Source organism: Colias philodice, chromosome 25 (assembly GCF_061535455.1).
Source record: "Colias philodice isolate Cphi_HAF_F1 chromosome 25, ilColPhil1 Martin Lab GWU primary, whole genome shotgun sequence".
Taxonomy (NCBI): Eukaryota; Metazoa; Arthropoda; class Insecta; order Lepidoptera; family Pieridae; genus Colias; species Colias philodice.
Genome location: NC_143110.1, coordinates 6,358,905 through 6,381,736, shown reverse-complemented (window position 1 = coordinate 6,381,736; position 22,832 = coordinate 6,358,905). Strand labels below are relative to the sequence as shown.

General features: G+C 33.6%; 1 protein-coding gene across 6 annotated transcripts; it reads right to left on the bottom strand.

Moving 5' to 3' along the window:
- Positions 1-550: 550 nt before the first annotated feature.
- LOC149477449 (uncharacterized) lies at positions 551-22,221 on the bottom strand. Of its 6 annotated transcripts, none has more exons than XM_089710691.1 (11): positions 22,194-22,221; positions 12,786-12,884; positions 12,380-12,560; positions 11,691-12,022; positions 11,045-11,201; positions 10,135-10,274; positions 8,735-8,902; positions 7,477-7,558; positions 7,103-7,148; positions 5,638-7,008; positions 551-5,556 (listed from the first exon to the last, which is right to left on the bottom strand). In XM_089710691.1, exons 2-11 carry the CDS (start codon positions 12,860-12,862, stop codon positions 1,601-1,603), a joined length of 6,510 nt encoding a protein of 2,169 aa, XP_089566817.1. In that variant the 5' UTR covers positions 12,863-12,884; positions 22,194-22,221; the 3' UTR covers positions 551-1,600. The 6 variants fall into 6 exon arrangements, with proteins under 6 accessions (XP_089566817.1, XP_089566814.1, XP_089566813.1 ...); XM_089710688.1 differs by having other exon boundaries at positions 12,786-12,895; positions 22,072-22,216; XM_089710687.1 differs by having other exon boundaries at positions 22,072-22,216.
- Between the last annotated feature and the right edge of the window lie 611 nt (positions 22,222-22,832).

The window sequence follows — 22,832 nt, the reverse complement described above, 5'->3', positions numbered from 1 at the left end:
AATAACTATGTTGAGATTGGAACTGGGTGTAATTGTAATTAATAATTATTATTTTTATATAAGAGGTACCTAAAAGAGACTTATAATTCTTCTAAGTACAAATACCAATCCAAAGTATTAAAGACTCTTTAATATAGAGAAAGATCTCAAAATACCAAAACTTAGTATTTAAAGTAACAGTAACAATTACTGATTTGATTTAGATGACTGATTTTACCGAGAACTTAATTTGGAAAAATAATAAAAAATAAATTGGTTATTATTAATATTTTAAAAATATTATTTTTTATTTTATATTAAATAAATGATAACAACAAATTTAATATACTGTGTTTTCCTTTCATGCCCTAATTAAGTCAAAATAATAGGTAAAATGCATCAAAGTTCAGTATTTTTAGAAATTTCATACTAGACCACGTGAGTTTCGGTTTCGGTTTCGGTTTCGGCCGAAACTGAAGCCACGGCCGAACATTCGGTTTCGGTTTCGGTTTCGGCCTGGAAACCAGTTTCGGTCGGACACTAGTTTCAATGCAAGTGCGCGCACGGCGACAAAAACGTTGCCGGTCGGCGGCCGCCGGCCAGTTAATATAGATAAAAATAAAATGTATGAGGATTCAGGATAAAGATTAAATATAAAACCAGATAATACATATACAAATATTTATTTCAAAATAAGGAACAGAATTACATGAATATCTATCAAACTACAAGTTTGTGGACAGTGGACAGAACACCAATATTATACACTTATTAGTTATTACTAAACTTAAAAATACTTATGAGATATCCTTTAAGAATAACATACGGAAATTATATACATGTATAAGTTATTTTTTTTCGTGTTTATGTTTGACTTAAAGTCAAAGAATTATAAATTTCTTTATACATTTAATGCAAATACAGTGCAACCTTAATATAACGTACCTCAATATAACGATTTCCTCGATTTAACAAATTCTTCGTAATCCCCTTGAATTGTCAATAAGAGTCAATGTAAAATATCCCTTTACTACACTGTAGTTGCTGGGTAGGTACTAGAAGTCTACTTTACTTCAATAAATACATAATAAGTTTACTTTGTAAAATGTAATATCACAGACAACAAATCTTACAAAATTGTAAATTAGATTTAAATTAAGTATGACAATTGAGATTGTGATGTTTTAAAATAGTTAGGAACATAAGCAGTGGTTTAACTGCTTTTTAGTTCGACCAACCGTTGAGTTTGTAACCATACCCTGTTATATTTAGCGATTTTCCCTAAATTGTAGAGTTTTGTACTAAAACTGTTAATAAAATTAAAATGGTCATCTCTCACAGCACCGTTTTGATTACGGCACTTTGTATCATAAAGTTACTTAGTTACTTACATGATTATTATTATGCAGTCAATTTCAAGCAACGAGGTATTAGGTAACAATCCAAAAAATATACTTAAGAGATCATTGAGGGCTATAGGTACCTACGACCTTTAGGTGTTTAGCTTAAAAATATGATACTACCATTCAAGTTTAACAAAGAAAAAAAAATGTCAATTTAAATTATTATTCATGATTTTACTCACAAAAAAAAAGAAATTATCACATCCAATTTAAATAATTTATACACCTAAAATACAATCTTCTTCAGAATCATTTTCACACGCCTCAAGCTCAGGTTGTTCATCTAATTCCTCATCCATCAACATATCATTTGGCATTTCTAATAAAGTCATATTTTCTTCAGATTGAGATTTTTCATTGTCATTTGCTTCATCGTTATTCGTGCTTGGAACACTGTAAGCTGCAATCTCAGATTGTCGTTTGGCTTTCTTTGCTAAAGGTTCTTCATCAGATTCATCGGAATAATCATCTGTATTTTTCAATTGCGTTTTTTCGTGACCTTCAGGCTTATTTTTTTCTAATTTTCCGTCCTCATCTGAATCTGATATTTCTAAACGGACGGGTTGATTTAATTGTTGCTTTCTTTGATTTCCGTTAACAATTTTCAATATCTTATTTGCATCCACTCTCTTTAAAATTCTACCGCTGCGGATACCCTTGAATGTTTTAAGAACAGAAAATCCTTTACTATCGTTTCTTAATATAGAAGGATGTATTGCTCGGAACAGTTTTACTGGTTTAGCTACACTTTCAGTTTCAATATTTAAAGTTTCTCCTTTCTCAGTATCTTCAATTTCGGTGTTGGAAGGTTGTCCATCATTTTCGGTATCCTCTGTTAAATCAACCACAATGTCAGAGTTTAAAAGGCCATGTTTAGTTTTTAACAACGGTTCACGCTTCTTAATACATACGTTCACCGAGGTCATCTCACCAGTTATAATATCTAATTTAAAGAAATTACTATTAATATCGAACGATGATTTCAAATCGTTGTATGTAGTCACTATTTTAAGATCCGGCCGAGCAGCTAACGCGGCAAGAGCTGGCGGTGATTGTATGAAATCAGTAACAACCAATTCTTGCTCTAGTGAAGTGGCAGGCAAAGGCGTTTGTACAGTTCCGTCCATTGGCAAAGGATTAATGGTCATTAAAAGATTTCGAGTAGGGGTCTCCGGCATTTTAGCGTCTTCCTCAGATATGCCAGACATTTCCATCAAGTCTGATAATATCGTTTTTCGGCTAGTCGTCGTTGCATCAGTGCTTGGGTTTCCTTCTAAAGATACTTCATCAGCAGCCTTTTCTTGTTTATCAGAATTTTGTTCATCTTCATTTTTACCGTCCAGTAAATTATTCGTTTGTGAATTGTTAACATTGTCTATTGGTAAATCAGATATAATTTGTGTTTGGTTTATATTAGGCAAATTACTTGCGTCGCTCTGTTGCAGATCATCAACTATATTCTCATTTTCATGCATAGCATTTTCATTAATTTCACTGTTTTCGTTATCTTCTTGATGATTATTGTCATCCGTTCCGCAGTCTGGCAGATTATTCGTCGTTGCGTTATTGAATAATGAAAATGTGTCAATATGTTTCTGAATATTATTTTTGATAGACTGCAATTCCTGTAGTTCATTTTGATCAAGTTCAACACCAGGTTCGATAGATACAGCCAGTTCTTTATTTGGCAACAACACAAAGTGAACGCCGTTTGGTAACAATATTTGAGGAGCTTCAAGAGGTAAGTCTGGGGGTCTATAATAAGGCCGACTAGATAGTAAAATTTTATTGACACCAATAAAAATTGGTGATGGTTTTGGTACCTCGTTTCCTTTAAGTTTTACTTGAACTTTTCCTTGATGTAATTTGTTGTAGCTATAAACAGTTTTAGGTATTTCTTGACCTTTTCTTCTATCAGTAGGTATAGTTGTTAACCTACCTCTGCCGGTTGATGTTGAATGCTTGACTGAAAAGTTTGCAGAAGGCCGAGTTTCTGTTACCTCTGACTTAGCTTGTAATTGTGATGACTGAGGTTGTGGTATGGGTAAATTTGTGTCCGTCCTCGCGAAGTCAAATTGTGATTGGGTTATCGGAGGTTGTGGTAGGGATGTCACTAATTTAGGTTGTTGAGATAAATCAGATATATTTGACATTTGTAATGTTTGGCTGTCTTCATGTTCCGATATATTTGAAATATCTTGAATATCCATCGAATTATCGATATTTACAGATTCAGGAACGAGGGAAGATATTTCCGGAGTATTCAATGTCGTGTTATCTTCCATTGAATTGGTATCTATATTACTTTTTACTACGTCACTATCATCATCAGATAAAACAATTGGCTCAACAAATTGCTTGTCCGTTTTGGGCTTCCAAACTCCCCGTTTCAAAATTTTAGCAAGAATATTACTACAACAACACACACAGTGAGTCTTGCATGCGTGAAAATCTTCATTAACTCCCTTTTGAGCAATTTTTTTACGAGCCCAACAACAATATTTAAATACGTTATTTACATCATCAGAATTTTGTTTTAATGGCATTAAAACTGGCTTTTTCCCTCTTTTTTTCCCTTTATACGTACGGACATCAAAATCAACATTTTGTTTATTGGCACTAGTTTGAGCTACTGGCGTTGAATTTGTTTGCAGGGACGCAACATCTAATGTTTCTTTTACTATTTCACTCGATGACGCACCAGTAGAAGATGATATCATTTTATGATTTGAATTAGATTTCTTTTTCCGATAACAAATTTCACCAGTGAAAAGCATCAACATTTTATCCACCGTATCAGACGCCAACAAAGCATCTTCACACAGGTAATTCGAAAAGGTCCTCGAAAGCCAAGGTATCTTAGGACGTTGCAATCGTGCAGTTTTATAAATGGGTTTTTCTACAAGTTTTGTAGTTTTATTCAATCTTGTATCAGGACAGATAGCTGATAGTCTACTTAAACGATTCATAAGTTTATCTTGCTTTGACTTTAATTTAACCGTTTTAGATGCATTTGAATTAATGTTGATGGAGGTCAGTTCGGCGTTATTTATATCAGGAATAGTGTGTGGGGTTTGTACAACATCTACGCCGAGATTACTTATTTCAACCTCATCTGTGATATCTCTGTTAACGATTTCCATGTCTTGACTGCCAGTTTTACCGGTTGAATTTTCAATGACTGTATCATTTTCTACCATTTCCACCTCCTTGTTAGAAGAATGTGGACTAGTGTTAAGTTTTACTGGCGGACTGTTGCTTTGAATGGGTGCAACTTCAGCACACAATAGATTTTGATTAATACGACGCACTTCATTAATATCTGGCAAATTGACCACTTTATTCCTTTGAGATGACACGGTTTGTAACATTGGAGTTGCCGTTTGGCTGCTAGTATCGGGAAGTTCATTTGGTCGATCAACATTAGATATCCTAGCTGCAGATAGCTCGGAACTAGATGTTCGTGGAGTTGGAGCTATCGGTCCTGGAATACTTATTGCCTGTGTATATTCGTCTTTCAAATAAAGTGTCTTATCTATAAGTTTTGATTCGAAAGTTTTATGCAGGTCGATGGTGACCGGTTGACATCTCTTTAAATACCGACGGTTTCGCTCGTAGCTTAGGAATCCAGAGGTCAAGCGTTTCAATCTTGTATTAAAATCAGGATTTTTACAAAGCTGTATCGGATTGTAGTTTTTAATGCGAGGTTTTTGCAAAAGCCAGCTTGATAATTTTATTCTATGTTTTTGAAAATCTACGGATTCCTCATCGCTAGAAGTGGCTAAGTCATTGTCAAAATTGTCTACATCGATTTCTTCTTCTGGTTCTTCTTTTGGTACTATTTTTGGTTCTTCTTTTACTTGTATATTTTGTTCTTGTCCTGGTTCTTCTTTTGGTTGTTTAAGTTCTTCCTTTGATTCTATTTTTTGTTCTTTTGGGTATTCTTCTGTTTTAACGGCTTTGTCATCAACTGGTTTGCTTTCGAAGATCGCGCAATCTATGATCCTTTTGTCGCGTATTTGATCGTATTCCAAAAATTTAAAAACATCCATATGATCTAATTTTTTTGTATAAACAGTTGGAAATAATAAAAGTTTTAAGTCAACATTGCCACTTTCATTTTCTCCATTTGTATCTGTTACTTGTGCGTCTTCAATTTTAATTTCAATTTTGTCTGAAAAATAAAATAAAAAATTAGCAAATAACTACTTAATTCGCTTTTGAAAAAATCCAAACAAATTCTTGAAATACATACCTTTAACATCGTCATCATCTTCATCATCAATCACAATACCATCATCAACAAACTGTATATCACTCGGCAGTACTTCAAAATTGTCTAAAAAATCTTTGTGCTGAAAGAACGCCAAACTGTTTGCTTTTTCCGCTTCACTTTGTTCAATAATAGCTTCAGGCTTTATGGATTTTGGCAAACTGTTTGCTTTCTCTGCTAAAATTTGATCATAAGAAACTTCGAGCTCGATAGATTTTGGCAAGCTGTTTGCTTTTTCTGCTAAAATTTGATCATAAGAAGCTTCGGGATTCATAGATTTTGGCAAGCTGTTTGCTTTATCTGCTAAAATTTGATCGTAAGAAGCTACGGGCTCGATAGATTTTGGCAAGCTGTTTGCTTTCTCTGCTAAAATTTGATCATAAGAAGCTTCGGGATTCATAGATGTTGGCAAGCTATTTACTTTTTCTGCTAAAATTTGGTCATAAGACGCCTCGGGCTTCATGGATGTTGGCAAACTGTTTGCTTTTTCTGCTAAAATTTGATCATAAGAAGCTTCGGGCTTCATATACGTTGGCAAGCTATTTGCTTTCTCTGCTAAAATTTGATCATCAATGGCTTCGAGCCTCGTCGATGTTGGCATAGCAACACTTGTGACACTTGTTATTTTAGGAAGCACGTCCTCCGTTGCTTCTTCTTCCATCTCTTCATCATCGTCTAATATATTTATGGCACTTTCCATTTCCTTGGTAATCACTGAATTATTTACGAATTCATTTGTTTCAGTACTATTATGCACCGGCAAATTCTTTGAATTAAATATTTCTGTGCTATCCGAATTTCCACTACCTTCATTAGAAGCATCTATTTCGGTTTTTGTTTTAACTATTGCGATGCCACTTTCATCGTCTTCAGTTATATCGTCGGTAACCTGGGACGGGCTTCCTTGTGAGCTTTTAGTGTTTTTGATTTCGAAATTTTCATTGTTGTCCTTTTCGTTTTCATTTTGATCAAAATCAGAATCATCATCATCACAGGGCCTTGGTTCATCCATATCATCGTCATCATCTGTTTCGTTTTCTACATCGTCTTTGGGAATATCATTCAGTGAAGTGGGAATTGTTTCGCTTGCACTATTTTCATCAGCGGGAAGAGAGTCATCATCAATTTGTCCAAAAGGTGTTTCGCATGGGATATTTATTGCCTCTAGTAATTTAAGACTGTCAGTTTCCTCAATGTCAATTGAGTCAATAGGTTCTTTTTTAATCTTAGCAGCAAATTTAGTCGTGTCACTATTTTCTTGATCTTTTTCACCCTCGCTATCAGAGTCAGAGTCACCTTCAAGACTTATAGTTTCCACATTTTGTTCCACAAGTTCAACTTCAGGTTGATCATCTGAAACGAGACACGTTTTAATATATTTTTTGTTTTTGATGATGTTTTTGATGATTTGGTATAATTTTCAGTATTTATAAGCAGCTTGTTTTACCTTGTAGTTGTAGCGGATTCTTCCGAGATGCCGCTATCCTTTCATCCTAAAATTAATAATACGGTTAATGGTTTAGACATGTTTAACTTAAAACATCTGATAAACTTGCTCTTTTTTTTTAAATAAGGCATTATATGTATGAAATTCATTAAATGAAAATGACAACTATTACGTTAATATTTATATATAAAAAAAGACGGGTTGCACTCCGGGAGTGCCGGCAGAAGTGAAAACTTGATTATTAACGTTGAGCATGTTTGATATCCATCCGTCTTACGCTTTTTCGATCAGGTCACGTGTCCTGACGCGAGTTTAAGATTTTATACCCAACGCCGCTAAAGAAGTTTTCACTTCGAAAACATATAAGTACTTACAAATTCCTGAGCTAATATGACCTTCCGTTCGGCTATCAATTCCTCCCAATCCGGGAATTTTTTTATAATTATTGTTCTGTATCTGAAAAAATACAAATTCTATTTAAAAAGTTAAAGTTTGAACATTATTAACTCTATCCCACACAGATGTAAATTAAATTGATAGCTATTATTATTTAGGCATATCACAGCAGCAGCATCATAATTTTTAAGTGACATAGATTATCTTTTAGTTAATAATAACCCGGGATAACCCGAAACTTGTCACTCGACGACACTAGCTAAAAATTGACGATTATAGTAGAGCAATTTTAATAGGCAACATTTGACAGTTCAACAAAATTCAACAACGTAACCTAGTAACGACGACATAGAATAACATGATATTTCGTTTTGTTAGAACTGCACATTTGCTTAACTTTTTTCAATTACGATTACATATCTTATATATAAAAATGAATCGCAAAATGTGTTGGTAAGCGCATAACTCGAGAACGGCTGAACCGATTTCGATAATTCTTTTTTTATTATATTCCGTGAAGTACGAGGATGGTTTTTATGTAGAGAAAACGTAAATATGTACCACGGGCGAAGCCGGGGCGGACCGCTAGTTTATAATAATAATGACCGATGCAACTAATTTTAAGATTTGATTTTACTGATAAACCATTCTAAACATAATAAACATTTTCTTATTTAAAGAACTGACGTCGCTACAATTTTGTGTCAATAAACCTTTTTTCTTTATAAATACCAGAGACGTTACTCTAAAAATCGAAATCTGACATCTAGAATCGAATGCATTGGTTACTTGGGAATAAAAATCATCATAAATTATTGACATGTGTTTCAAGTTCGATTGACAATTGTTTCAAGTCCGTATCGATTAATTCGCTTTAATCGATGTTTTTAAGCAGGTTACCACCCTATGAAGATAAAATTGATAGACGTCAAATGTTGCCTATTAAATTGGCTCAACTATAATATTTAAATTCTTTGTTTCTATATATGCAACATTCACAACCTAATTTTTCATAAATTTCATTAAAAAAAATATTAATGTTATTAATAGGTAAACTACTGACTACTGAACTATGGAGTTTCTTGCCGATTCTTCTCCATAGATACTGCTTTCCGAATCGGTGGTAAATGTTAAAAATACTTATGAACGAAAGTGCTACTAAATAGTAGTCTAATTGAATAAATGAATGTTTGAGTTTGAGTTTGACTTAACCTGACTTAGTTATAGAATGCTTACTTTCTAACTATATCCACTTGCAGGTTTGTCGGTTTATGCTCTTTTGCCCGCTCCAAATAATTAATATTGCCTCTGTAACTGCCCCAAAACTTGTAAAACCTTCCCCTAGCGCACTCTTTCATTTGGTACCACCGTCGTTGTAACATCATCGGCGAACATTTACGATCACTGTAAAAAAAAGGTTTTTTTACATTTAGAAATCTCAAGTACAATTAAGTTTTCATTTTACGTCATACAGAAATAGACTGGGGTAGATCCCTTTCAAAATAATAAAAAGTGCAAAAAATCGCAGTCAGATGAAACCCATTAGAAAAGGAGCGGAATATGATGAAAATAAAAGGAAAAATAAATTACGGTCAATCCGAGTTCGGGAAGTGGGAGGGGGGAGCTTTTAAGAGAAAAAAATGATTTCTCTCGATTTCCGACAAAACTACAAGTCCTACGGAAAAAAGTTCAATGGCAAAGTTGAAGGTAATAAAAAGATCTACAACTTTTGTATTGACAATTTTTTCACATAACCTCAAAATTTAGGTGAAAAATTCAAAAAACCAAGTTTTTGGTTTTTTATTTTTATCTACTCCAAAATTTATTTTTTTTCTACGAAATTTGGTGGAAACTTGCTTTATTATGTCCCAAATACACTGTAATTTATTTGATTGAAAATATTTATTTTTTCGCCTTATTTTGAATTAATACCAAAAAAGCAACCTAATTTTCAATCGAAAAGTCACCCGTCAAAATATCAGCTTTTTTCAAAAACTTGGGGAGCTTTTTATTCATTGAAATCTCTTCTTTCCAAGAAGCTTATATCTAGTACACTGGAGATTTCAGTATGAACATTAACTTGACACCTAAATTTTGAGGTTATGTGAAAAAATTGTCAATGCAAAAGTTGTAGATCTTTTTATTACCTACAAAATACGTAGTATATTATTATTAGTCTGTGCCTACAACTTTGCCATTGAGTAGTTTTGTTGGAAATCGAGAGAAACCATTTTTTTCTCTTAAAAGCTCCCCCCTCCCACTTCCCGAACTCGGATTGACCGTAATTTATTTTTCCTTTTATTTTCATCATATTCCCCTCCTTTTCTAATGGGTTTCATCCGACTGCGATTTTTTTTTGTTTCAAAAATTATCTACTCTAGTCTAAAAGTGATATAATTTAATCTATATCTATATAGCATTTAATTTTGAGTTACTTTACTACTTACTAGATGGCGCTGTACTAAATTCACACAAAAAATATTACAATCTGAAATTTCGTTGAAAGCATTCAAATGATTTTTAATGAGAAACTTTTAAAGAATAGAAAATTAATCGAACTTGAGGCAGAACTCGATTTTTTTCTATTTAAAAATTTCTCAAATTTAGGAAAGAATTTCTCAAAAATAAGTACATACCCTTCATTATACTCCCGAGTAAGGCTCAGCCACGCATCTACAAGAGCTGTTCCACTCAATTTCTCCACCTCATACTCTTGGACGAGGAAAAACAACTCGTACAGCACTTCTGGCTCCTCGCCAGTTCTTTCCCATAGATCCTGAACATTTTTTAAGGATAAATATTTTAAAGATGAAGAGTTTGTTTATTTGAACGCGCTAATATCAGGAACTACTGGACCGATTTGAAAAATTCTTTCGGAGGAGCGGTGCAATGCGGGTAAAACCGCGAGGCACAGCTAGTTAAGGATAAACGATTGAATGTACATTTAAGTAGTGTTACAACCGAGATTCGAAAGATATATATTTACATTGAACAATAAGATTGGTGTGTAAAATTGAGATATCACAAAAACTTTTTCACTCATATTCTTTTCACTTCACAATACGTGATAAAAAATGCTTTAATGCAAATTAAAATTAGGTTATTTTAGCTTATTATATGCATCACTCATCAGTTGAAAAATTGTCACAAGCAGATGGCACACACACAAAAAATATAAGTCAATTTTTTTTTACTTTTTTGTCTGCTCTATTATTGTTTAAGCTGTTATCAATTGTTTTTTTTTCTGTAGTTTTCAATTTGTGTGGTGGAATAAACTAGTTTTCTTTCTTTCTTTCATACTAGATTTATCTACACAAAAGGTGTTACAACAAAACAGCATAAGTTTCCCTGAATTTGATATTTTTTGGAATAAAGAATAGAAACTCCGCCTCGGATTGGCGCGGGCATGAAGAACGCGGTTTCGAATCCCGTCTCGTCGAATCGACTTTTTCCATTATTTATAAATTTATAACGTTTCCCTGACTAAAGCTTGACACTAGCAAAAAGTTTTAACAAAACCTGACTTCTTTTCGGAAAAGCACCCACCTGCCCAATGACGTCAATCTTCTCGTGAACCAGCACCAGATCGAATAACAGCCAGTCGGTGGCGGAGAGCCGGGCTATGCTAGTGATCGTGTCGTTCCTGTCATCCGCAGGCAACAAGCGCTTGAGCTTTTTCAAGGTTAGGGTGCGCATTCTTTCCCTGGAGAATGGGGTCAAAGTAAAATATGTCGAAATAGAAAGAGTGGCCAGTCTACATGGATGCATTTAGTCGGGTGATATGATATGGTAATTGGTATGGTAGGAATGTTGTGAATACAATTGCATGATTCAGAAATGTATCACAACAATTCGATTTATTTTTGATCCCTTAGGACACATATTTAAACCACAAAACTGACGTAGAAACGGTCTATGCGAACAAATTAGCAGTTAAAGCCGTTCCGCGTTATCCACATAAACATTCTACGAATGAGATAATCTCAGGAACTAATTGTTCAAATTGAAAAGTCACATTTGTGTTGACCAGATTATTGATCGCAGAATATTTTATAGTATAAACTATACATATAAATCACCTTACGAGTTACGAGTGATACGACCAATAGGAGTAAAGTTTGCGAAAGAAGACGTTAGGATCAGCTAAATATATGTATTTAGCTGATATAGATTTTTTGTGAAACAAACTTACCATAACAATTTGCAGTCACACCTCGTCTCCTTCTTCATCACCTCCCACATTTTTTCCAGCTCCTCCTCATCATTGTGCTCCCTGATTTGTCTCGACACCGCGCGTACGATTCTCCTTTTGAACTTCTCTACTTCACTCGACTTCCTCTCCCTCATATCGTTAAATTTATTATCTTTCACGGTCGGCACTGGCTGAGTAACTTGCTGAACCACTGGCCTTGCCACTGGCTCAAATCCCGACTGTACCTCTGGTTGCTGAATTACAAGTACTTGCTCTATTTGCTGAGATTCCACTTCATCTAGAGCTTTCTCCGCGCCTGGTACCGTCAAGTTCTAAAAAAATAACTCTTATTTACTTTATTATGATTTATTGAAAGCTACATCTACATTTAGCGAAAAAGTAATTGGAAATACACATTAAAATAAAGTTGGTACAAAAGCAAAACGGCTGGACATTCCTGCTGGACCTTAGCTCTTGTTGGGCAGAAGATGGCGTTTTTTCGATTTATACATGCATTAAGATTCCAATTTCCGTGCAAAATCTAGCTACCTACTAGATACTACTATAAATAATTGTAGAATGTAGAATTATAATATCGACAACGACATATAATCAACATAACTCCTTTGCGCCTTCGAAATCAAGTATGAGTTTGTTAGTTCAACATCAATAATCTACGACAAAAATACCTTAGTTGGAAATGCGTGTGGTTTTAATCGTACACGACCCTTCGGAGTGACATAAATGTCTGATTCTTCGAAATGTGTGCTGCATATTATGGAATTCTTAAATGGTTCCCAAGAAGGTTGTTTTAAAATTTTCCTGAATAGTTGAATCCAAGCCTCTCGCCTTTTTTCGCCGTTCGGAAATCTAAAAAATATTCAGATGTAGGTACTAATACAGATGATGTATTTGACAAAGATGAATTTTAGAAACCAAAAAAAAAATGTGCTTGCCGATTTTTGCGATCCTGAATTCATAGACAGTTTATAAATACGTCGGTCGTCCTTTATTAAGGAATATAGTTCTGCAAAACTATTTTTACTTTTGCACAAAATGAAGAATATAATAATTGAATGAAGAATATACTCGTACCCGTAGAAAGATATTTTATTTGATTTCGATTGAAGAGTCCCGCGTCTATTGTCGCACCAACTCACGACGCAAGCCATGGAGTTATTTTATGTTCCGTGTCTGGAAAGAAACTGTTAAGTTTATTTATCTATACTTTTAATATTATAATGCTGAAGAGTTTGTTTGTTTGAAAGCACTAATCTCGGGAACTACTTGTCCGACTTGAAAAATTATTTCGGTGTTAGATAGCCCATTTGTCGAGGAAGGCTATAAAATAAAATCTCGCTAAGACCAACAGGAGCGGAGTACTGCGGGTAAAACCCTGCTATTAAAACGATAATCCCTATAAACTTTCAAAGACTGAACATGTTATATAGTTACCTACAAAAACAAAAAAAAAAGACTCAAATGATTTTGTAAACTTAGACGCTATGAAGAACCATGGAGAAGGAAAGAATACTTCATATAAAGAATAGGTGCAAATCGCAGATAATAATATAATAGGTACTATACTAGTAATAGTCTCAATTCATATTGCTCGCGAGAATAGCAAGAACAGTGCATGTTATCGAATCCATAAGAATGAAATGCCGTACCCGGTACCTATGCATGGTAAACATGTACCTAATGACGTTTGAAAAGTGCTTCTAGAAGAAGTCTTTGAATAAATAAATAGTTGAGTTTGAAAAACATTTATAAGTAAATTTTGAGTGGAGTTGCTACTTGCTATCAACATGTTGCTGGCAACATCTATTACAGCTACATGTGGGAAATTTTTGTCAGGAAAAACCCATTACCATCGAGAAGCAATCGAGCCTCAAAAGTTTTCACAAAACTACCGAAACTCATCTAATTTCGAGAAAAATAACTCTCATACAATAAGTAATAATAAATTATTCATTATAGTTATTTTCTGCATTATTTTGATTCGTAGAGGACTTTTGGATTTAATTGAATGGGATTTTAATTTACTTTGTATTACATTTATAAAATCGAAAATGTAGAGCCGATTAGGATTAAGCGCTACATTATTATGAGTAATTTTTTTTTCTCAAATGTAAATACATAATACCACAGACTAATAATAATATACTACGTATACAAATAATACTTAGTTATAACTATAAGTATATCCTACTATATATATTCTTTTTGTATTATATTCCTTGAAGATTAGTACGAGGATGGTTCTTATGGAAAGAAAACATAAACATATGTACCACGGGCGAAGCCGGGACGGACCGCTAGTTGTTAATATGTACATTGTCATTTTTTTGTCTTTATTTTTTATCTCTAAGAAACTATCTATATTGCACGCCTCATAAGCGAAGCGTTGAGGTGGGTACTACTGTCACTTCGCGCAAAACATCTTCGTATAGGAGCTACCAACGTTGACAAGTGAGCATTTTAGTATAGTTGGTTCTTTGATATACTGTTCCTCTTGCTATTTCGGTTAGAGTCCGGGCTGTCTGGCTGGTCGCAGTGGTTGCGTTTTTTAGTGCGCATCTCTTCTGCACAGGATAATTTCCTTAATTTAAAGTCATTTTTTAACGCGTAATTTTTAATATTTTACCTTTAGATAGATCCATTAGACATAATTTTTTTATTGCAAGACGTTTTTTTCGTTGTTAAATAGGTGCCAGACGCAATTTTTTATTTCGTTTTTATAAAAAATTCAAATTATTTTAGAATGTCTGTAAATTTCATATTATGTTCTTCAAACATAATATAATCTAAAATTAATTAGCCAGACGCTAATTCGATTGTTAAGTATTAAATAATGTGTATAAATAAAAAAAAGTAATGAAGCATGCAGCTCATCAGCTAGTGTATTTTAACTATGCGACAGGAAATAATTGCAAGAATACAATATTATTTACACTTGTTCTTATAAATAAAAGCTTAAATGAAAAAAAATAAACATAAAAGTGAAAAATAAATTAAAGTTACCATACATTGAAAAGAATGGAATAAAAACTTTATCAATGAAGGTTAAACAATTACATTGTTAAATTTAAAAAGCCATCTTCATAATCATCATCATCATCATCTTTCCTCACACTGTCAGAATTATTTATGTTATCGTCTAAGGAATTGTTATTGTTTTCCAATATTCCATCATCTGTAAACAACTAGAAAGTTTGTTTCAATATTATTGATGTACACACGTACACACACACAACACACACACACCACACCACACACGACACACACACGTGAACACACACACACACGCATGTTTAAGTTTGTATTGAATTTAACTAAAGTAGTTAGCATGAATTTATATAGGTAGGTATACTAGCGGTCCGCCCCGGCTTCGCCCGTGGTACCTACATGTATAAACTATCCTATCTCTCAAGTTGAATCGAACTGCACATGGTGTGCGAATTTTATTATAATCGGTTAAGTGGTTTAGGAGTCCATTGAGGACAAACATTATGACACGAGATTTATGTATATATATTAAGAATTAAGATTAATGAATTAATATTGTTATCATCATCACTACATAGTAGGTATAAAAAAAAGTCGCTTTCTCTGTCCCTATGTCTCTTTAAATCTTTGAAACTACGCAACGGATTTTGATGTGGTTTTTTTAAATAGATAGAGTGATTCAATTGGGAGGTTTATATGTATAATAACATCCATTAAATAGTGGAGAAGTACTGTTATTTTTGAGGTTTCTAATGTGATTACGTAAATAATTACAATTTTTCCACTTACAGTGCAAACGGAGGCACCCTACGAGTTTTATCAAAATAATGTACTAACTACATTGAAAAGGTCTACAGAAAAGTCCGTGATGGTATATGTCTATCTCTTATGGATAACCCACAATAACTTTTTTTATCATTTACTTTTTACGACAAATAATGGCTAATTTTCGAAGCGATTTTAACCAATACAGCATTAATACTTAACCAATTAAAGACCTTGAATACATTGTTCATTTAATATAGATCTATATGGCCTTTTACACATGGATTTCAGTGAATATTTTCGAAGATATTACAGATTTAAAAATTGCGGGACGTAGCGTTTGCGGCGGTACCAGCCGGCCGCCCGGCTATATCTACACTAATATTATAAAGAGGAAAGCTTTGTTTGTTTGTTTGTTTGATTGTAATGAATAGGCTCATAAACTACTGGACCGATTTTAAAAATTCTTTCACCATTCGAAAGCTACATTATCCACGAGTAACATAGGCTAGGTTTTATCCCGGAAATCCCACGGGAACGGGAACTATGCGGGTTTTTCTTTGAAAACGCGGGCGAAGCCGCAGGCGGAAAGCTAGTATTTTATACCCGTGCGAAGCCGGAGCGGGCCGCTATGTTTTTATATTCAACGTTCACAGTTTTTCTGTAGTGTATTTAGCGATTATTGCACCCGTGCGAAGCCAGGGCCGGGCGGGTCGCTAGTTAATATTAGATATATATTAGAAAATTTAACTTGTATTGGCAACACTGTATTTTGTTTGTGGTTCTTTTTCTTCTTGTACGCGGTGTGTAATGTGTGGTATTAGGCAATGTGCTATTGGAAACAATATACATAAGTTTATGTAATCGCTGTTTTCATTTAAACCCATAACTTAATAGATAAGTAATAAAAAAATTGTTTTGTATAGAAGATTGTTGATGTACCCTAATAGTTTATTTTTTAGCCTAAGGAATAAAATGTACCAATGGAAGGTACTTGTTCCCACAACACAGGGAATCCTAGAGTAGGAACAATTCAATTTCTATGCATCTTAGGTATATTTTCGAAAAAAAGAAGTTATTTTTTATTGTTATTTAATTTTCGCGGCCGACCCTTTCTATCTCTCTTGCACTTTAAACTATCTCTCCATATACACAATCATCAAATTGTTATACTTACCTACTTTCACTACGTTTTTATTTGTACATATTTAATACTTAACAATCGAATTAGCGTCTGGCTAATTAATTTTAGATTATATTATGTTTGAAGAACATAATATGAAATTTACAGACATTCTAAAATAATTTGAATTTTTTATAAAAACGAAATTAAAAATTGCGTCTGGCACCTATTTTACAACGAAAAAAACGTCTTGCAATAAAAAAATTATGATTGATGGATCTATCTAAAGGCAAAAGTTTAAAAATTACGCGTTAAAAAATGACTTTAAATTAAGGATAATTTCCTGTGCAGATAAGATGCGCACTACTGAACGCAACCACTCCGGCCAGCCAGACTGCGCGGACTCTAACCGAAATAGCTAGAGGAACAATATATCAAAAAACCAGCTATACTAAAATGACTTCTTTTTCAACGTTAATAGCTCCCGTACCATCTGATTTTTCAAACTTAAAATGTCTTTATGTATCATACATTGCACTTGTAAGATAATACATACACACACATATTAAGAAAAAACACTATTTTTAACATTCATGATATTTTTGATGCCATTTTTGTTATTTAAACTAGTTAAAAAACAGTTTAAAAAAGTTCTGTCTTGGACGTCCGTGTGTCTGTATGTGCGGAGGATTTTCTAGTTAACACGATAGCGACCGAAATACTTTACTAATCGAGTCTTTTTTTTTCTCTTACGCTTGAGTATGCTCAGGAATAGAACCCTTTCATTTTTCAGGGTCTGATTCGATGTGGTTTATTTGTTATTAAATAAACAAAAATAATAATTAATAAATAATTTAAAAAAAAAATTATGAGGCGTGCACTTTTGGATTTTCCAAATTATTTTTGCTATTACTTACATATTTTTAATTAATTGGAAAAAATATTTTTATCCTTTAAAACAAATCTACATCTGCTCTTATTGTATCATTATACATTCAATTATAAAATTAACCTACTGTAATGATAAAATCGATGATATCTATATTCTACAAATAATAATAGTTTAAAAAAACTAAAAAACACGCTTTTTATAGAAAACCGAACTAAAAAATAGAAAATTTTATCAAATTAGTGTATTGTCATCGGTCCTCAATAAATCTACAAAGTTTGAACGAAATCTGGCAGTTTAAAGTGGGTCAAAATCGCGCCCAAAGAAGTCGGTTACAAACATACAGGTGAAGCTAATATAAAGCGTGTAATAAAATGGGCGTTATTACATAAGAACTAACGAATTTTTATTAGGTACGTTTTTGTTAAATCTGTGTGGTAAATGTACGCTATGTTTTGAATCTTCCCTGCTGTCTTTCTTTCAAACCACTTTTTTCGAGCGATCGAAACTGTACTATTTTTTGTCAGTAGGTACTTGCAAAAAATAAAAATACACTGCCAAGTTATTATCAAAATTGGAGCTGATATTAGATAGGTAGGTATTTAATGATGTTAAATTCCATGTTTACAATAATCGCATTGTTGTAATTATCATTCTCTAATCTTCATAATATAAAAAAATATCAAAAACTGGAAATCTTCTTTAAGCTTAAGTACCTACTTATATAAAAAAAAATATTAATGTCATGCCCATGGACGTATAAAAAAAGACGGACGGTATATCGCATAAACATATTGTAGTGAAGCCTAGTAACGGCGGCGACCACACCACATGAGTAGAAAGACGGCTTTCTACTCATGTGACCACACCTCGGACACTCCATACAAAATTATCGTTTTGACAGTCACACTGTAGAGACTGCAAATGTGTGTGTTAACGCTTTATGGTGGGCACATTTGTGACTAGCGTAAAAAAAATTCGCGTTTTTCTGATGAAATACATCCGTAAACAGCACAATATTTAACCATTTTCTACGAAAAACGATAATCACAAATCCAAAATAATTAAATTACTTTAAGTCAATTTGATTATGTTGTCAATCTTCGTTGTGTATCGTCCTTGCAGAAAAATATGGCCCATTTTAATCACGATCGCGCGGGGTGAGGTATGTTTAATTTTGGCGGGAGGCGGAGAGTGTCCGTTCTGTAGCGTTTATTAGCTCAAGAGTTTAGCTCTACGGTTTAGCTACTATTATGTATTCTGTGGCGGCGACAGTCGACACATCCATGTGTGTGTGCCAGGTTGATTGCCAGATGCAATAAAATTACCCCACACTTTAGCATATTTATTTTTCAATTTGTTATACTTTTTATGTGTACTCTAACTATTAGAACCTATGCATAAATACAATTACTATTTAGCTTTGACGAATCAACCACTGGACGCAAAACCAAAGGAAAATGTATGAAAACTTGTTCAACCAATATTGGGGGGAGGGGAGGTAATGTCTCCTTAATTATTATTTAAAATAAATAAAATGTCAGTTTATAACCAAACAAATAGGAAACATGCTTCATACGATTTCAGTATATGTACTTGAAATTTTCAAATTAAATGTCTTTTATCAGATGTCATAGACAGTATTAATTGGCTGTGATATTTTTTTTTAAATATGGTTGTTATACATATAAGGATTAGCATATTATACATGTTTTTGTGAGAAGAAAATGCAAAAACAAATTTGAATGTTATCGTAATTTTAAAATTGATTAACTTTACATCAACTCCCCGACTTTCGGGAGAATGAAATTTTGAAATAATGGCAACACTATGGCAACAGCTGTCCTGATGACAATGGCGGCTGTATTTTTTTTCTATAAATTTTGCCGTAATAATTTTGTAATTAAAACATAAAAGAAATAACTTGCTTCCCTGTGGAATGTAATCCCTTGTGTTTTGTTATTTAAAATTGTACTGTTGCGAGTTGCGACACCATTTAACCACACAAGACGGCATTTTAAATATTTTTTTTGAAACAGTGACGCAGTTAATCAGTCGGTAGTTCACGACGTAATGGCGGCCGACTACTAGACTAGCTTACTATGGGTATGGTGAGAACTGAGAGTGTGTGCGTGTTCATTGTCTTTATAAGATCGCTAGCTTAGGGGCTGTCCATTAATCACGTGAGGCTTGAAAGGGGGGGGGGGAGGGGTCCATAAAAAATCACGAAATATCATCAGGGGGAGGGAGGGTAAAGTCAAGTATCACGTGTACTTATTTTTTCGGCAAGCGCGCGATACTCAACCGAAAAGCGGCGTTACATGTATACTCAGTTTTTTTTTAACCCAATTAAAATATAATTAATGTAAAACATAAGCTTGTGATACGTTTGTACTTCGCAATTCTACCCAGAATGAAAACAAATCAATACAAGGAAGTACTTTTTATAAGTGTTTATTACTTACTAGCAGTCAAAGAGTACTATAATAATACGGCTAGCAGTCCGCTCCGGCTTCGTCTGTGGGCCATGTGACACATGTTTACGTTTTCTCTCAATAAGAACCCTCCTCGTATCAAGGCATATTATAAAAAAAGAGTTAACAAAATCGTATCAGCCGTTCTCGAGTTTTGCGCTTAGCAACACATTTGGCGATTCATTTTTATTATTTAGAAGACTAGCAGTCCGCCCCGGCTTCGCCTGTGGTACCTACATGTTTACGTTTTCTCTCCATAAGAATTAAGAACCATCCTCGTACTCAAGGAATACCTATAAAAAAAAATAACGAAATCGGTTAATTTGTTCTCGAACTTTGCGCTAAGCAGCAGATTTGGCGATTCATTTTTATAATATAGAAGATTTTTTATACCTGAATATAAAAATAGCACAATATACCTTTATATTAAATTGTATTTTTAAAGTGAAACTTTTATTACATCGTCTCAAACTTTTTGGTCTGTGTAGCGCATGTCGCATGTATTGCGGCTGCCGAGTAGGTATACCTACTCGGCAGCCGACCGTCACGCGACATGCGCTACACAAAGCAGTGTTCGGAACCGTGCGAACAGTTTCACTTTTACCGTGGTTTCATAAAACCACACAACATTTTATTATACATACAACTAAGTACGAGAAATGGGATGAACAGAAATTGATGAAATTTGATACGTGGATAGATTATAAATATTTATCAGACGTTAATTTCTCATCCCATCCGTAGTAATATATTTTTGTGAAGAAGCGTCCGTCGTCGTACTTGTGTGATGACTTTGATTTTTATTAGGAATCTCATTCAGAAATCAAATTGATTAAGAATCTTATTCATAACTAGCTTTCCGCCCTCGGCTTCGCCCGCGCAGTCAAAGAAAAACCAGCATAGTTCCCGTTCCCGTGGGATTTCCGGGATAAAACCTATCCTATGTCCCGGGGTAAAAAGTAGCCTATGTCCTTACTCCTTTCTCGGATATCAAAATATCTCTATACCAAATTTCATGCAAATTGGTTCAGTAGTTAAGGCGTGATTGAGTAACAGACAGACAGACAGAGTTACTTTTGCATTTATAATATTAGTATGGATTCTCGATAAGAAACACGCGAAAACCTACAAACAGGTATGTATAATCAAATGAAAAAAACATACATAATATTATACCGTATAACTGTAATACATACTTATATTATGTACTAGCGGTCCGCCCCGGCTTCGCCCGTGGTACATGTTTACGTTTTCTCTACATAAGAACCATCCTCGTACTTCAAGGAATATAATAAAAAAAGAATTATCGAAATCGGTTCAGCCGTTCTCGAGTTATGCGCTTACCAACACATTTTGCGATTCATTTTTATATATAAGAAGATTCTTCAGATATTTTTGGTATATTTCATGTTGACAATATTAAGTTTATAAGTAATTATTTAATAATATAATTTTATTACAATTTGTTTGAATAGGTTATGTATCTCGATAACTTTATTTCTAGACAGATTTCACAATATCACTGCAAAATACGAAACACGAAGAAAATTAACACTAATTTCATTTTCATTCCAGTGCTTTTTATAACTTAACTAATAGTAACATACCCATTAATTATTATGAATTCCTCTTTATAATATTAGTATAGATTATTGAATAACAACATAAATTACATAAAGTTACCTAGTATTTAATAAATTATTTCTTCATAATAATTAATATAACACCATATTCAGAAAATAATAATATAATGTATTCGATCATTAAATCCGTTAATGAAAAATTTACAAAAAATCAATAACAAATATGTAATAACAAAACTCTATTTTACCATGTAGGTAAAACGCAAAGTAAAACGGCACCAGCACAGAGCGATGTAGCATGTCGACCAAGGCGGACGCTTACGTCACAAAAATATAATTATTTAGAAACCCGTTGGCCGTTTCGTTGCCTACGCTGCACGTACTTCATTATCATCACAGCAACGTTCGAGAACGCCTGTCTTTTGTATATAACCTCATTTCCGAAACATTGTCATCATAATATTTGATGATTTTAACACGCCGCACTCTGAATGTCCAGATGCCAATGCAGCTTGTTCAATTTACTAAATTTACTTACTTACGAGACTTCGAGCCGATGAAATGTCGCTAACACGGTCACAATTATATACACAAATACTATAACATATGTAATTTAGCGTTACACTCTCTGATAAAGTCCAAATACATTTTTTTACCTACATTCACGCGGAGTCATGAACACGTCGAAGTTTGAAAACAAAATGGCGAAATTCCACCTTTCTAGTGTCGTGGGGGCATGCGCGAACGGCCGTCATGAGCAAGTGAGGGACAGATGCATGTTTCTGTACTCTTTTTACCTATAGATAAAATGGATAAAATTCAAGCGTTGAAGGGGCAGATTGAAGCCACTGTTTCATTCGATTTTACTTCATTTCAACAATAGCTTTCGAATGAATCTGATGTACCATAAATAGTTTTCGTTATTATTTTCCGCGTTAGAATTTTATAACAGAAACATACGACTCTACATCTTTTCTTTTTTGCAGTTGAAATTAATAATATTATGATTGTTGAACTATTTCCTTAGTAATATTGAATAATAACGTCACCATATTTACCGTCCTAATTCTTCATCATGAACTCAATAAGGATCTTAATCAAATTATTTGAAGAATCTAGAGGAATAATTTATAATAGAACATTAAAACCAACGAGACTGCTGGTTATTTTTTTCGAAATAGGTATAATTTAAAGTCTTTCTTCAATGCGACTATTTTTAGCAGTGGAATTCATCTAAAAATATATTCCTATCATAGACGTAGGTACTTTGAGTGTATTTCAACTGCGAAACTTAGAATG

What these genes read in the sequence shown, in the direction of transcription:
- LOC149477449 (XM_089710691.1), bottom strand. Translation starts at nt 12,862, where the DNA reads ATGGCTTGCGTCGTGAGTTGGTGCGACAATAGACGCGGGACTCTTCAA. An exon ending in AGATTGACGTCATTGGGCAG is followed by an intron (nt 10,275 to 11,044) that starts GTGGGTGCTTTT and finishes AAAAATGTTCAG; the next exon opens with GATCTATGGGAAAGAACTGG. An exon ending in TCATATTAGCTCAGGAATTT is followed by an intron (nt 7,149 to 7,476) that starts GTAAGTACTTAT and finishes TATTAATTTTAG; the next exon opens with GATGAAAGGATAGCGGCATC.